The sequence below is a fragment of the Drosophila rhopaloa genome, unplaced genomic scaffold, assembly GCF_018152115.1.
Source record: "Drosophila rhopaloa isolate 14029-0021.01 unplaced genomic scaffold, ASM1815211v1 contig_178, whole genome shotgun sequence".
In the NCBI taxonomy this organism is placed as follows: Eukaryota; Metazoa; Arthropoda; class Insecta; order Diptera; family Drosophilidae; genus Drosophila; species Drosophila rhopaloa.
In genome coordinates, this window is record NW_025335059.1 from 4,908,327 (window position 1) to 4,922,740 (window position 14,414).

The 14,414-nt window shown below is 40.0% G+C and overlaps 3 protein-coding genes across 10 annotated transcripts in view; 1 reads left to right on the forward strand and 2 right to left on the reverse strand.

Annotated features, from left to right (window-relative positions):
- LOC108048164 overlaps positions 1-14,414 on the forward strand; it is a 115,969-nt gene that overhangs the window by 70,344 nt on the left and 31,211 nt on the right. For all 6 annotated transcript variants that reach the window (XM_044458818.1, XM_044458819.1, XM_017128672.2 and 3 more), the window contains one exon: positions 10,783-10,905. In XM_044458818.1, the coding sequence (XP_044314753.1) occupies positions 10,783-10,905 (123 nt within the window). The remainder of the gene's footprint in view (positions 1-10,782; positions 10,906-14,414) is intronic.
- LOC108048166 (serine/threonine-protein phosphatase 2A regulatory subunit B'' subunit gamma-like) lies at positions 8,652-10,406 on the reverse strand. Of its 3 annotated transcripts, XM_017128675.2 has the most exons (4): positions 10,328-10,406; positions 9,362-10,297; positions 9,089-9,306; positions 8,652-9,033 (listed from the first exon to the last, which is right to left on the reverse strand). In XM_017128675.2, exons 1-4 carry the CDS (start codon positions 10,331-10,333, stop codon positions 8,943-8,945), a joined length of 1,251 nt encoding a protein of 416 aa, XP_016984164.2. In that variant the 5' UTR covers positions 10,334-10,406; the 3' UTR covers positions 8,652-8,942. The 3 variants fall into 3 exon arrangements, with proteins under 3 accessions (XP_016984164.2, XP_016984162.2, XP_044314755.1); XM_017128673.2 differs by having other exon boundaries at positions 9,362-10,389; XM_044458820.1 differs by lacking the exon at positions 8,652-9,033 and having other exon boundaries at positions 9,158-9,269; positions 9,362-10,389.
- Positions 13,243-14,281, reverse strand: LOC108048168 (eukaryotic translation initiation factor 3 subunit G-2). The gene is given in 2 exon segments (XM_017128677.2): positions 13,243-13,615; positions 13,617-14,281. Coding segments are annotated over 2 exon segments (822 nt in total). The 5' UTR covers positions 14,166-14,281; the 3' UTR covers positions 13,243-13,342.

Sequence of the window (14,414 nt, forward strand, 5' to 3'; positions counted from 1 at the left end):
GAATCGCACTCTCAATGGGATCCAGATAATGCCGCCTTATTTGTTTATGAAATTGACCCGTGATTATCGCTGCAGTGGAAACAGAGAATCAGACAGGAACGAGGACAGACTTATTGCGTGTGTGCCGCCTCATGAATAATACATATGCTCGATGTGGGCGTGGCAGTCTGGCTGTCTGTCTGCCCATATGGTCACACAATAAAAGTTTTCCAACAGCGAAATCGTTTTGTTAACTTGTTCAGAAGTGTCGGTATGTGTGGGCCAACAACTCGAAAGTCTCTGTAAAGTCATTCTCCACTCTCTTAGCGATCCCGCAATCTCAGCCTCAAGGATCTGCCATGAAAATCCGTTTACACAATTTAACGCTCAAGTTCGACAAAAAAATAAAGTTTTCCGCAAATGCATAAAACTTTTGTATTGACAATAAACGCCGACAGAAGACTTTCCGAATATGGAAAATGCCAAGGAACTGCGCTAGCCAAAGGGACAAAGAATAAAAGTGCATATTCACATTCAGTTTAACTCTACATACTCAGGAAGATAAAACCCGCAGGCTGCGATGATGCTCTCAAATAGGTTTAGTTTGTTGCGAAGTTGCTTTAAGCCAGAAAGAAAATACACTAAATGCAAAAAGTATACATTTTAGAATAGAAAAGTAACATTTTTAGAGCAAATAAATTGTTTCGTTTTCTTTCTAAAAATTTAAAACTTAATTTGTTTGTTTTTAAAAGCTTTAAATGTAGCTAATATCACATATATATATTTTTTGGTATCTTATTTAAGCCTCTCTCTCAGCTGAAACAGAGTTTTAAATAATAATATCTACACAAAAAATTAAATTAACTTTAAAGAAATATTTTAAAATTTTTATAGAAATATAAAATTTTGTCGTGTAGAGCCAGAGGGAAAAAGTGCAACCACTCTTATGGCATTGGCATTGCCAGACAAAAGCGTACGAAATTCAATGAGCTGCAAAAAGCAGCTAAAGTCGCTGCTGCTGCCAGATTTACGCCAAGAAAAATGTCAGAACGGCAGCTGCGGGCAGCCAACCTGCATTTCGCCCACACTTTCAACCTGTTTGGAGTTTTCTCGACCCAAAAAAAATATTTTAAAAAAAGAACCGCAAAGTTTGGAATCCAACTGGAAGTGGAGTTGACTGAGGTCTGAGCAGGCGGCAGACAAATTGCGCTCGTAAATGCTTTAAATTGTGCACTCCGCCCGCTTCAAATTGAAGTTGGCCAAGAAAAAGTGAAGCCCCGACGAGAACAAAACAGAGCAAAACAAAAGTTGGCAGAGGAGCGTGCAAAAAATTGAGGAGCGTGTTAAGAAAAATGTTTTCGTAAGCTGCGAACAAATGCGCGACAATATTTCTGTGTGCGGCCAATGTGGAAATCTTCGCTTAAAGTTGCCGAACACCTTTACCTTCGAGTGGGTGGTGAAGTGGCCGGAGTTTTCCCACACTTCTTGACTGCAAAGAGGAAACGAGAAATGCCACCAGCAACACTTGCCGTTTCCGGCTTCTTCTGGCGGCTTTGCCCGGGTTGATAACCCAAAACCGAGTGCCACTTAAGACCAAAGCCAAAGGGCTGGCCACAGAGAAAAAACATTTTTGAGACTCTTTAAAATCAATTTAATATTTTTCATTTCAAGTTAAGGCAACTAAAAAAAGAGAAAAAATGTGGATTAAGTTTTTAACTACAAAATGCAGAAGAAACCATTTATTTATTATAATATTATTAGCGCTATTGATATACAATTTATGGATACTTTTGAAAAATATTGTTAACAAATTTACCCATTTTTTTAAACAGCCAAATTAATGAAAATGAACGGACAGTTTAATATACATTTTAACATAATTTATCGTAATTATTGAAAGAATTTTTTTGAGTGCTGCAAGGCACACTTGAGTTTTCAGCGGCTGCAACAGTTGCAAGGTGTTAGATGTCAGAGTGTTAAGTTAATACAGCTACCTCGACTTTTCAACTCCTGAACTCAGCTCAGTTGCTCATGGTGTTGGATTTTTCAATTTACAGTCTATGGTTGCTTGCTCTAATGACCTGTTTTTGAACCGATATTAAGTGGCATTAGGACACTGGTCCTGCTCGCGAACTTATTTAAGACTTTTGAGCGCTTTAAGGCCACGACAAGGTCAGGTTGGACTGACAGTCTGATAAGGGCGGCGTAAATTCAATGAAATCGCTGACGTAATTCCTAATTGGCCCGGTGAAAATAAACCAAGCGAAGCACTTAAATTAATTAAAATATCGTTTCGGAACTTGGTGGAAAGTAAACAAAGTGAAATCACCGCCTCCAAGAATCCTTTTTTTCGTGTTGCTGTTGCTGGTCGGCAAAGTGAAATCGAAATGGCAAACAAAGCACGAAATTAGATGTTTCCCGGCATTATTGTCAAAATAACATTTTCCTTTCGGTTGCTGTTTTTATTTTATTTTTTTGTGTGCTCCTGCTGAAGGTCGTAAATAATTTATGTAAACTTGAAGGTTTGCTGCAGGAGTGGGCGGTGGTGGGTGTCGGAAAATGGCAGTGGGAATTGTCGCAAACTCCTTTACACTTTGATGCTGCGCTGCTGTGTTATGAATAATAACTTGGACCGTCCGCCACCCGCCTCCTTTTTCTTTATTGTGCGTTCGAATTTCACGTCACTTTCGCCCCATCCCGCCCTTCCGCCGTCTCTGTTCTGCATTTGGCAAAGCTTTGAATATTTTACGCAGGCATAAATAATTTAAAACAATGGAACACACGTAAAAAGGGAAAAGGATAATGCAGCAGCAAGGCTGGCAAAAAAAAGCACACAGACGGGACAAAAGTGAGAGCGGAAAAGCAAAAAAAAATGGGGCAAAAGAACAGGAAGATAAGAATAAAAATGTATACCTATATATATATATATTTTTTTAGCATGGCCCAGAGATGCTGGCCCAAAGACCCACACACAGAGAGTGCTGCAGCTCACACTGCCACTGAACAACCCCCCCCCACCCCCACCTCCAGTTTCGACCCGAGCGCAACACTTGACATATGTGCCGCCCTTTGACCTCTTTCCCCAGCTGCGGGGCCATGCGATGGAATTCCTTGTAAATGAGACGGCAAGGCGGCCAAAACATTTGACGAACGACAAAAAATGAAATGTAAATGCTGAAAACGTTGTCTTTGCCTCGTATGAGCCCTCTTTTTCCCTGTAAGCCAGTGAGTGATGGCGGCTCAAAGAAATGTCAACACACACAAGCCTCACGCACAGTCGCCCGCCCTTAGACAATTTCACTTTGACTTAACAAATAGAAAATCATTTATTCTGCATGCGCGAGCGTGGACGCACTGCCAGCCAGGGATTCGATTTCCCACAGAAAAGGAAAGCACTTAAAAAATGTTTATACAAATATTTTATGCAATTTTAAACTATTTCTAAAATATTGTTTCTCTATTCAATTTTATTCTAAAGTAACAATTGGTATAATATGACTAGGGTTTCATTGTTTAATACATTTTATAATATTTAAAACGTAAATTATATAAAGGCTTTTCAAAATACCAATTTAAGATATTGATAATCCAAACTAATTCGCAAATGAAAGGGTGTTATAAATTATTCTAAGTCCATTTTTTCCATATTTAATTAAATTTAAAGCTAAGATTTTGTTTCCTATAATTACAACATCTAATTTTATTTACTAGAACGTTTTCTTTCAGTCCAATTCAGAGGCAGATGGGAACTCATCCGGAGCCTGCCTCCGCCGTGATTTCCGTCCCGTGTCGAGCCTTTAGATTTATGCGCATTTTGCATATTTCTTTTCCTCCTCATTTCAAAAGCAACAAAAGTGACTTTGCCTCCGCTCCTGATTCAGCAGCTTTTTTTCCTTTTTTTGTTGAGGGATGGTGCTCCAATTTTCATTGCGCGACTTTTATGACTTTGCCTGCCGCTGCTTTTGACTTTTATCGAATGCAAATTGTTTTATAATAATGCAATCAAATCTTTGTCAACTCTGTTTATTGATGTGTTTATTTTGTTTTGGTTTTTCCTGATAATGCCGGCAGCTGAATAACATTTAACAAGTGGAATAAATTTCGAGGGCAGCCCTCTTGAGTGTCGAAGTTAACAAGCTTATGATGTTTACTAATAGGTTTTCCACCTGGAGTCATTGGGGGTTCGGAATAATATTGCTTGTCAGGATAACTGAATTCTTTTTTTAAGTCAATAACTTTTTGGGACCTTATAAAAAGGTGGATTATTTAAAAATCTAGACAATTACAAAGAAAGACAAGCGTACATTGTCTTTATAGGCTTATTATGTGGACTCTATTTAAATTGAAATATTTAATTAGGCCTGTTGTTTAAATAACCTTGCTTTTATCAGCCTACTGAAAGTACCAAAATAAATTTGACTGAAAACTTAATTACTCTTGCACTATTTCCCCAGGGAATACAAACGTTTTCAATTTATTTGAAAATGTATTTCCCTCAACATGACATGCTGCCTTGAACGCCAACTCTTGGCATATTCCATGTTATACAAAATACAATACAAATTTAATACTTGAAGCTGAACAAACACCATGTAACTCCTTTAAATTCCCAATCTTGGCAAGAGCTGCACTGGTGACGTGACTAAGCTAGAATAGAGAAGACCATCCAGAGTTACCAAAGCATTTACTGCAGCGTCTCTGGAAATGCTCCTTTACTTGTACTTACACTTCTTTTATTGTTTCCTGATTTCATTCGTCTTTTTGCTGGAAATGTACTTAAATCACGGGAAACGTGCCAAGCAACCAAACAAGGACAATATAAGGAGGAGCGACATTTACAAGGCAGAGAAGGTCACTAGCTGGTGTTTTAAACTGGCGCATTTTAATGAATTGATCATCAGCCTGGCGTGCGGTAAAAATAACAAATTTTATGCATCGCACAGCGGTAACTACAATTATGGAAAAACATCAATGACAACGGCAATAACAACTACAACATCAACACCGGCAACAACAAGAACCATTCCATGGAACGGCGACAACAATAACAATAATTGTATTTACACATAATTGACCATAATCCCCAGCAGCATTCTCGTTATTCTGCCCCTGTCCCCTCGAAAGACAGATTTTTATACCCGCTATTTGTACGTTTTCAGGGGTATATTGTATTCATGGAACGCTATAGACTCGAAGATTATGTATTTTATATTAAATAACATATGATATCCTATCAGTCCTTAATAATTCTGATAGATGTTTGATCTCCTTTAAAGAAAGGATCGACAACTTTCAATATAACTATTTTAAGTCTTAGAAGATAACATTAAATTACTTTTTTCTACAGCGATTAGATTCACTTTAACATTATACATGTATGGTATATATTTGATACATTTGAATACATTTACAAGTAATCATAAACTAACAGTTTTAAGTATTAAATTTTTACTATATTTAGCGTTTAAAACTAAAAGGTTTTGATGCCAGTGAAGCTAATGCTTTGAGTTATGCAACATACATTTTAAAGTACATCGGGTACAGGGTATTCCGCTGTCCTATAATTCCCCTCGATTGTGCTCCTTCCTGTTTTCTCTTTGGATTGTTGTTTTCGTTGTTTTGGTTAAGGCCCAACACCAACTTCAACACCCAATTCGGTTGGTTGCCCATGAAAATGGCCGCAGGCGACATTTTATGTTGCTGCTGTTGGTAATGTTGTTTTTCGCCGAGCTCTGTTCACATTGTCCGACTGTAGTTAAATTTAAATGCCAGTAGGCGAGGCGACAAGGACTTCCACTCGGGGCAGGACCATAAATTAAATAAAATGAAATGAAATAATTTGGTCACGCACTTTCAACTGTTGACATTTGCCTTAACAGCTCCGCCCAGAAAGAGTATTATTACGGATAATCCACGCCCGTTCGCTTAAAGTCGCCACATTGATCCCACGACTGGACTGAAATCAATGTTTTATACGCCGGCAAATACATGCAAATTGTGTGAGCTCCGTGCTGTTGGCAGTGCTGCATATTTATGGGCCGCCGAATGTCGGCAACATGCACACTGCGAAATCCACTTCATGACCGAAAATTAGTTTTTAACCCACAAAATAATCCCGAATGACATAGGGATGGCCTCCGAGCAACAGTAGCGCGAATATAAAAAAGCCCGGCAGCCACAGCGAACATATTACAGGGACGGACCCTTCGTCCTGTGTTGTCCGTGGTACGTTGTCCGTAGTCCTTGCTTGCCGGAAGTTGTAAAGCTGCCATTTCTCGGCCATGTTGTTGATGTTGCCACTGCCACCGACTTGGCTTTTCGAGCAACCATTCGCGGCCTCGTAATGCGGTCATTGTTATTGCAATTGTTGTTGCTGCCGGGTAGTTGGGTAGCGCATTTGTTGTATTAACTTTTTCCAAGTGGCATGCAGGGCCGGCAGCAGCAGCAACACCAACAATACCCTCTCGAACACCACCCCCGACGTGGGCCATAATTTATTAAAGCCTGCACCAGAGTGCTCCAGCGTCGGGCCAGCGCCCCCGGCACACAATTGAAATTTAAGCAGCAGCAGAAGCAGTGGCAGTGGCAAGAGGGCAGGAGGGGAGGGGGGAAGGAGGGCAGAGGGCAAAGGGCAGCGCTTCGAAGAAGTTGCAGAAAATGCGAAACACTGGAGGAATCCCCCGCCTGCAACGCGCCACCAGGGAAAATGGTAATCGAAATGTTCGCCGCACGAATCAACGCAAACAAGGCACACAGAAAAAAATATAATAAATATATTTATTATTATATTTAACTAATTCACAAGCCATATACACAAAAACAATAAATTAATATTTAATATTTCTAAAAATATTCAATTTGTTTGGGAACTTAATTAGGTGATTCTAGATTTGTATAGAATTGCTTAGGTTTAGCCATAGGATTACTTTTAACAATGGGAGAAGATGAACAAGAGAATTTATAGCTTCACTATATATTGGGTATATTATATCTATGAAATAAATTGAATGAATTATGAACTAGTTTCTGTTAAAAATTGATATCAATTTACGATTGAATTAGCATTATTTTTATCTAATTAAAAATAAAATTATCACACCAAATACAGTATGTTTAACTGTTAGTTGTAGTTGATGTTTAATAATGGGAGATGTTGTCAAATTCTTTTAAAACCATAGCTAATTTTTGAAATAGGGAAAATACTTTCCCCAGTGGAGCCCTGAGCAGCGGTGGGAGTTGGCCTGCAACACTGGCCAGTTCCCAGTTCCCAGTCAATGTCTTGCCTCCTTCGCCTTTTTTCTGGCCTCTTTCTGCAGTCAAAGTTTTTGGTCGAAAACTTTTTGGGGTTCGGGGAAATAATTCATGAAACATGGCGAGCGCGAAACGCGAAAAGCGAACATTTTTGTGCCTGTGCCGAATCTGATTGTGACACAAACGAATTGTTCTGGTTGTCGTCGACGGAGTTTTGTAGGTGGTGGAGGTGGAGGAGGTGGGGGAGGTGCTCTGAAACAGGACCGCCGGTCGGTCGCATATTTATGTGCCTATTTCGCTTTTTTCTATGTGCCTGGGAGCATTACTCTTCTTGGCATGCAAATTTATGGTGTGTCCCAAAACAATTGTTATTGTGTTTTCAACTTTTGCTTGATTTGTGTGTTTTAAGTGATTCCAAATGGGTCGCCGGGGGATTGAGCGGGGTGTCCTCCGGTTTTGTTGGCAATTTGCGGGTAGCCATTCCCCAATCCACCTCCAGTCGCTGATAATTTCTTGGCTGTCATCGAGCCAGACGCGCACTGCATATCTCAATGCAATTCTAAGCACCCAATAACCATAAAACACTTTAAAGTCCCAGCCAAACTTGCTATTTCGTCCGCTGGATTCCCCATAGACTTTTGTTTATTTGTATTTCCGCAAACAATTCGACTGGCAGTCGGCGAAACTTCTGCGGCCATGCAATTGTTGCCACTATTCTGGTAACTTCTCGGTCCGGCAGTAGGCCACTTCCTGCAGTCGTCGCGGAGTAAGTTCAGCTGCGTCCGCATGCAATTCGTGAATTTTTGAAGGCACTTCTTTTGTTATTCCGGCTCCGGAATATACCCCACCCGCCTATCCCCCTTACCCTCCACCATCCACCGTGTTTTCCCGACCCAACTTGCAATATGCAAACGGTCATTTCGTTAATGAGCGTGGGGCAGCTAAGGAAGGTTGAGGGGGTAAAAAAAAAAAGAAAAGTCAGGAGCAGCAGTGAACTACAACTTTTACAGGGCATCCGGCGGATGAAGAGGGTTTGGAGGAGGAGCAGGAGGAGGAGGAGGAGGAGGAGGAGGAGGTGGCTATGGCGGAAGGACCATGACCAGGAGGCAGTGGCTATAAAGCCGACTGCTTAGATAGACAGCAGCCCCTGTTCCCAGTCTGCTGTCCGGATGACTTGGTTTATTTTACGTAATGAAATGAAATTGAAATGAATGTTTTATAAACCGGCAGAACTGTTGCCCCATCCACTCACTGGAAGAACATAAAATTATGATAAAAACTAAGAGCTTACATATAAACATAATTGCAATGCTTGTTTTTATTCACCTCCCCCTTTTTTTTTGTGTCTGATTTTCAATACAAATCATTGTAAATGCTTTAAGCTGTTCACTCTGAATTAACATAATTAAAACACAAGCATAAATATTTATGAGCAATTTGCAATTACGTGTTTAATGACAAATACTTATGAGTCGAAATATTTGAGGAACTTTACACATCGAATTTGCATACAATTGTCTGACATAAAAGTACAAATAAAAATCCTTCGTATAAAAGAATTGCAGTGAACGGAGTCCGGGGATTTAATTAAATTTGGCTTAATGTTGTCACCGCACGAGAAATGCTGCAGCAGTTGCTGCTGCTGTTGCTGCTGCTTGTTGCTTGTTGCATGTTGCTGCTGTGGCTGTCGGCAGGCGACTGGAATTCGGTTATTAAACATTCTGCAAATTCTGCTCACGGTTCTCGTAGGCCAAGAATTTATCGAATTCAATTAGTATGGAGAATACAGTCTCGCCTTGCCCACTGCAGAGAATAATCAGCATGGAATCACCCACAAAAGGTTATTGAACATACATACCTGTTGATCAAATCTCTGAGAGTTATTTTCATCGGATCCTTGGGCCTAACCATGTCAAAGATCTCATCCTTCAGGTCCTGAAAGTTTACCTTCACCGTCTTTACAGCTTTAATGCCCTCTTCTATGCCATCGAAGAAATACCGCAGAGTTTGGGCTGTCAAATATCCTTGCTGATTTATGTCTAGGATGCGGAAAATGTAGTGCATGGCTGAAAGAGTCTTTAGGGCTTTTGGTTGGAAAGCTATTTATGAAGTGCTTTAATGAAGATCTCACTTTTCGATATTCCATGGCAAAGTAAAAGTCCAGAAAGGTTTTGTAGTCCATTTCTCCATTATAAGTACGGCACACCTCAAATGCTCGATCCAGGAAAATGGGTGATAAACTACCGGAACCGTATTGAGACAACTCCTTTTTGCTCAGCATGCCATCGTGATCCCTATCCAAATCAAGGTAGTTTTCATACACCTCCAAAACGGCTGGCATTGAAAACCAGTTCCCCGTCTCATTAACCACCAAATCCCTGGATTTCGCAGAATCACGAAGCTCCAATAACTGCGATAGCAACCCCGAGGATACTATATCCTTTATTCGAATACGTCTCGTATGAAGATGGTCCAGGAAGAAAAATACCTTCTTAACCACCGTACAGACATAAAATCTTTCGAAAGAGGGATGCAAATGATTACTGACTTGAGCCAGCGTGGGGATAATGTCCGTAATATAGCATTCCAGATCGATTTCATTTAAATATCCCTGCCCGATTTCATCGTAAAGGGAAAGGCCAATGAGTCCTTGGATGAGCAAAATTCTACGCATCACGTAGTTATAAATGGAAATTATCTCCACCATGTCGGCACAATTAGACGTTGCCAGCAGTTTGAAGAAAAGTTCCACTGTCATAATTTTTTTACACTTGTCGTTCACTTCCGAAACTACTTTTAAGAAATCATCAAAACCGATGAGCTGTTGGTTTGATTTCGTAGTTTCAGTTGCATATTTCTCCAGTATTTTCCACATTTCATTCAGTTCATCGGTATTGAGTAGCTGGTCCGCCTTACTCTGCAGATAAATCGAATGGGCATTCTTACAGAGAGGCTGTCGAATTTTATCGTCTGGTTTTGGTGGAGGATCAAAGAACTTCGGTATTTGTTTATAAGAAGGATGGTCCTTGGCGTTGCATTGTTTCAGCGAGACATTCTCATCAAAAGCCTCCGAGGAAACCTGCAGATTCGATTCTAACTCCATTGTTTGTACGGTAAAGAAATAAACTCAGCAAAACAAAATATGTAAATAAATTTTGTTTTGATATATGACAAAAGTGTGACAGATAAATAATAAAAATAGAAAAATAAAATTGAGACATATATCATGACCGAATACTTGAATAAATCAATTGATTCATTTCGTTATATCTTGAAAACTAAATATACCATTTAAATTATATTTTACCGAGACTAGCAGTAAAAGTATTTTCTTAAAGGCGTCTCGTTTTTATGGTAGGTAAAAGTAGGTTTTATGCTGAAAAAACTTATTACATTTAGCGGTTTAACAGCTATTAGCTTGTCACTATAACAAAAGCTTGAGCCCTTACCTTATTATTTTCTATAATCGATAATAAATTGGTAGTACATTTCCTAATTTAATGTGTAACACCCTCCGAGCTGCATTTAATTTCCCATGCTTTCTATTTTCAGGTTCCACCATTAAGGGCGTCGTGGCCATATTGAATTGTATCCTGGCACGTCAGCTATGTTTCGAGGATCCCTCATGTTCGGCCATACTGGAAATAATACCGCGTGTCTGTGGGCCCATACCAGGTAAATAAACAAACTAGCCAGCACAACATCATTCAAATCGAATTGATATTTTTGCCGCCCATTGATGAAGTGTTTACACAAAATCCATCGGTTTTTGTGTCAAGTATTTGCAGAGCTCTTGAGCTCAACGCTGATTATGCGCAAGTTTTGGTCATTTGAGAATTCATTTCCGCGGCCAGTGCGAGTCGGTTGAATATATATTATTTTATTTTTACTTTGTTTTTTATTTGCCCGTGGGGGTAGAGGGGGTGTTGTGTGGCTGCTTCGACAACAGTGTAATTATTTCAGCGATTTTTGTGTGTTCCGTGAGCAGGAGCGCGTGCAATAAAACAGTAAATAACGGTGTACACTTAAAGCGCAACTGAATGCCAGGAGGAGGATCGGCCACGAAACGCCAGCAAAAGGCATTTGAATATTCAAATGCCCCAGAGAACTGCGACGCCCGTCGAGTCGATGGCCTGCTTCTGCAATACCCTGTTCAAAAAATATTGTTGGATATGCTGCACTTCAACGCATTGCACCCCTGAGTTATACTTTTAAACTCCAAATAATCTATATAATTTTAAAAATTTGTTTTTAATTCTACTATAAGCTGCTAACTATTAAAAATATATCTTAGGAATACCAGAACGCTGTAATGTAATTATTAGGCCATATTTTTTAGTTATATAGTTATTCAATTTTCACGTTGTTTCTGGCGCAGATTTTATAGCCTAATTAAATAATGAAAGCTTTTAGAAAAATACCACTTAATCCATATTTTATATTATTTAATTTAAACTTTAGTTTGGCAATCTTTGTTAGTATGGTGAAAGCAACAATATATTGCTACAACTCTAAAAGCTTTTAAAAATTTCAAAAACCCTCTAATTGAAGCTTAAAAAACATAGCAAAAAATATTAAATATTTTTTTCTGGTTGGATATCGGTATTATTTCTTTAATTAAAATACCAATCACTTTAATGGGTATTCGCCTGCTTTAACATTTGACATTTAATCTCCTGTTTGTTTTTCTCTTGAAAAGTATGTGTGGTAAGCGCACATGACCTGAAGGCGCAAAAGTGAAAAATAAATGCGTGGATGACGGGGTCCTTCTTATCCGGGTACCATGCCCACTGCCCACCCACTTCTCACCCACTTCGTTCACCTTCCCATTCAGTCTGCAGCTCAAACAAAGGCGGGAGAAAAAGTTAATTTATAAATTATTCAGTAATTTGTTTTAGACTCCGCTTTAGCCGGTGCCTCACCCACCGCAAGAGCAACAACAATGGAAATAAATTTCTTTTGTGCCTCGCTTTGATCCGCCCCTCATTCAAAATGTGTATCTAAGCCGGGACTTTTCCGCGAACACTATCCACATCCACCGACCACTCATTCCCGGTTCATCGTCATGGTCGCGTAGTTTGTGCCCTGTTCTTCGAGGCTTCGCCCGCGTATCCTGCGCATAAGTCCGCTCTTATATTTAATTATTAATGTTCATTCAGTCCGGCCAGCGTCTTGTGGCATTTCTCAGCTTTTCCGCCCGCCACGAAGTGGCTTTCACCTTTGTTCGTTTTGTGAGAAAACCTGGCCAAAAAATCGCATTTAAAGCGAAGCATTATCGGCTTTGGTTTGCTCGAGGCGGACTTTCTCTTTTGGTTTTGCACTCGGAAAAATCTTGTTGCTGAATTTCCTAAAAATCGGCTTTCGAAACTTGGTTTGTAATTTTTAATAATTTCGAAATTTCGACCTAAAGCCTAAATTTTAAAATCCATAACTTTTCTCACATAAATCCGATTGGAAAGTTTTGGTCGATTTTTTTGTTATTTTCATTTCGTATGTCCTTTCCTAATTTTTAAAAAAAGGCTTTGTTTAAAAGTGTCCAAAAACTCCACATTTAAGGCCATAACTTTTCTTAAAGACTTCCGATTCAAAGTGACATACTTCTAAATGATTGTGGTTTAATTCTCTTACAATTTGTGTTTAAATCTTGGTTTTTATTATTTTTTCGATTTTTCGTGATTTTGACAGTGTTACCCCTTTCCAAATTTTCCAAAAAATGGCTTTGCAGATAAGTGACCGAAAACTGCACTTCTAAGCTCTAACTTCCAACTTTTCTTACAGACATCCGATTGTGGTTAATTCTAAATCATGGATTTTTTTTTTTGGTATTTCTCATTTTTATGACGTATTCCCTTTCCAAATTTTCAAAAAATGGCTTTGCCATAACCTTTCTCAGAATAATCCGATTTGGATGTGTATACCTCTAAAAACGCGTTGTTTAATGCTCTAAAAACCTTCGTTTTATATTTTAAGACATTTTGTATTAAACATATATTGGAAAGACAAATTATCAAATTTTTCTCTAAGTGCTCATGTATTTTATTTTGATTTCTCTACGTCAAGGGCTCATTTCCGTTCATAAATTAAAGCAGAGAATCGAGCAAGGCTAGAATCTTTAGGGCTGGGGCTTGGACCACTCGACGCACAGAATCAAGTGGTCGTAGCCATGGCCATTGAGGATTTCAATGGCAGCGGCTGCATCCTGGCGGAACTTGAAGTGCACATAGGCGAATCCCTTGCAGAGACCGGTGTTCTTTTCACGGGCCAAGTACATCTTGGTGTGTGGACCGATTTTCTTAACCAGCTCCTCGAGATCAGCCTCGGTCATGGACTCGGATAAGTTTGAAATGCGAACCGCCGACGAATCGTCCCGCTCGCGACCCCACCCCTTGCCACTGACCCCGCCCCCGCCCCCCGCCATCCTTCATGAATGGCGGTACGTATTTGCCGGTCTTCCCAGGATCGCTTATGGCAGCGGCGGCTGCGGCATTGGCCTTGCTCTCCATCAGGGTCTTGCTGTCCATGGAGGTGCCCTTGTAGGGACAGTTGACACTCCAGTGCTCGCCATTGCAAATGCGGCACTTGGCGATGTTCTTGCCGGCATCCAACTGAGTTTCGTGACTTTGGTCGAACTCCTTGGAACCGATGAACTGCATAAATATCTCCTCCGAGGCCATGGTCGTATGGGAATTGGGCCCGGGCTTGTCCAAGCGGGAATCCCCGAACTTCACCCAGCTGCGACGACGGGCCACCGCCTTCGGGACAATTTGCTTCTCGATCTTAAAGGTGCGCACCACCTTCACCTTCTTCCCGTCCTCGTTGAACTTGTACTCCGTCACGTACTTATAGTCGCCCTCGATGTACTCATTGGAAGGCGGCAGTCCTCCCACATAGTCCGCCTCCACCTCATCGGCCCAGGAGGTGTTGAAGGGTTTCATTTTTTTTGATATATTTTTCACTTTGGCTTTGCCTTACAACTGCTACGAAATTGATCAAAAATCACTGAGATACTGTGTTGTCCTACTCGAAAGCCATTGGAATTTTACAAGGCAGCCTGTTTTGATGGAACTTATCTTGCAAATCCCACGAGAGGATGAAAAACTCTGATTATTCATTAGATTTAGAGTTTTCAATGTATTGAAATGTATAGCTTAAAATGTGCTCAAATAGAATGCCTTAAAATTAAG

Excerpts from the sequence above, each read along its gene's own strand:
- LOC108048166 (XM_017128673.2), bottom strand. The coding sequence starts at position 10,333 with ATGGAGTTAGAATCGAATCTGCAGGTTTCCTCGGAGGCTTTTGATGAG. Across the intron at positions 9,307-9,361 it reads TTGCCATGGAATATCGAAAA|ACTCTTTCAGCCATGCACTA; the intron begins GTGAGATCTTCA and ends AAAGCCCTAAAG. Across the intron at positions 9,034-9,088 it reads CTCAGAGATTTGATCAACAG|TGGGCAAGGCGAGACTGTAT; the intron begins GTATGTATGTTC and ends TATTCTCTGCAG.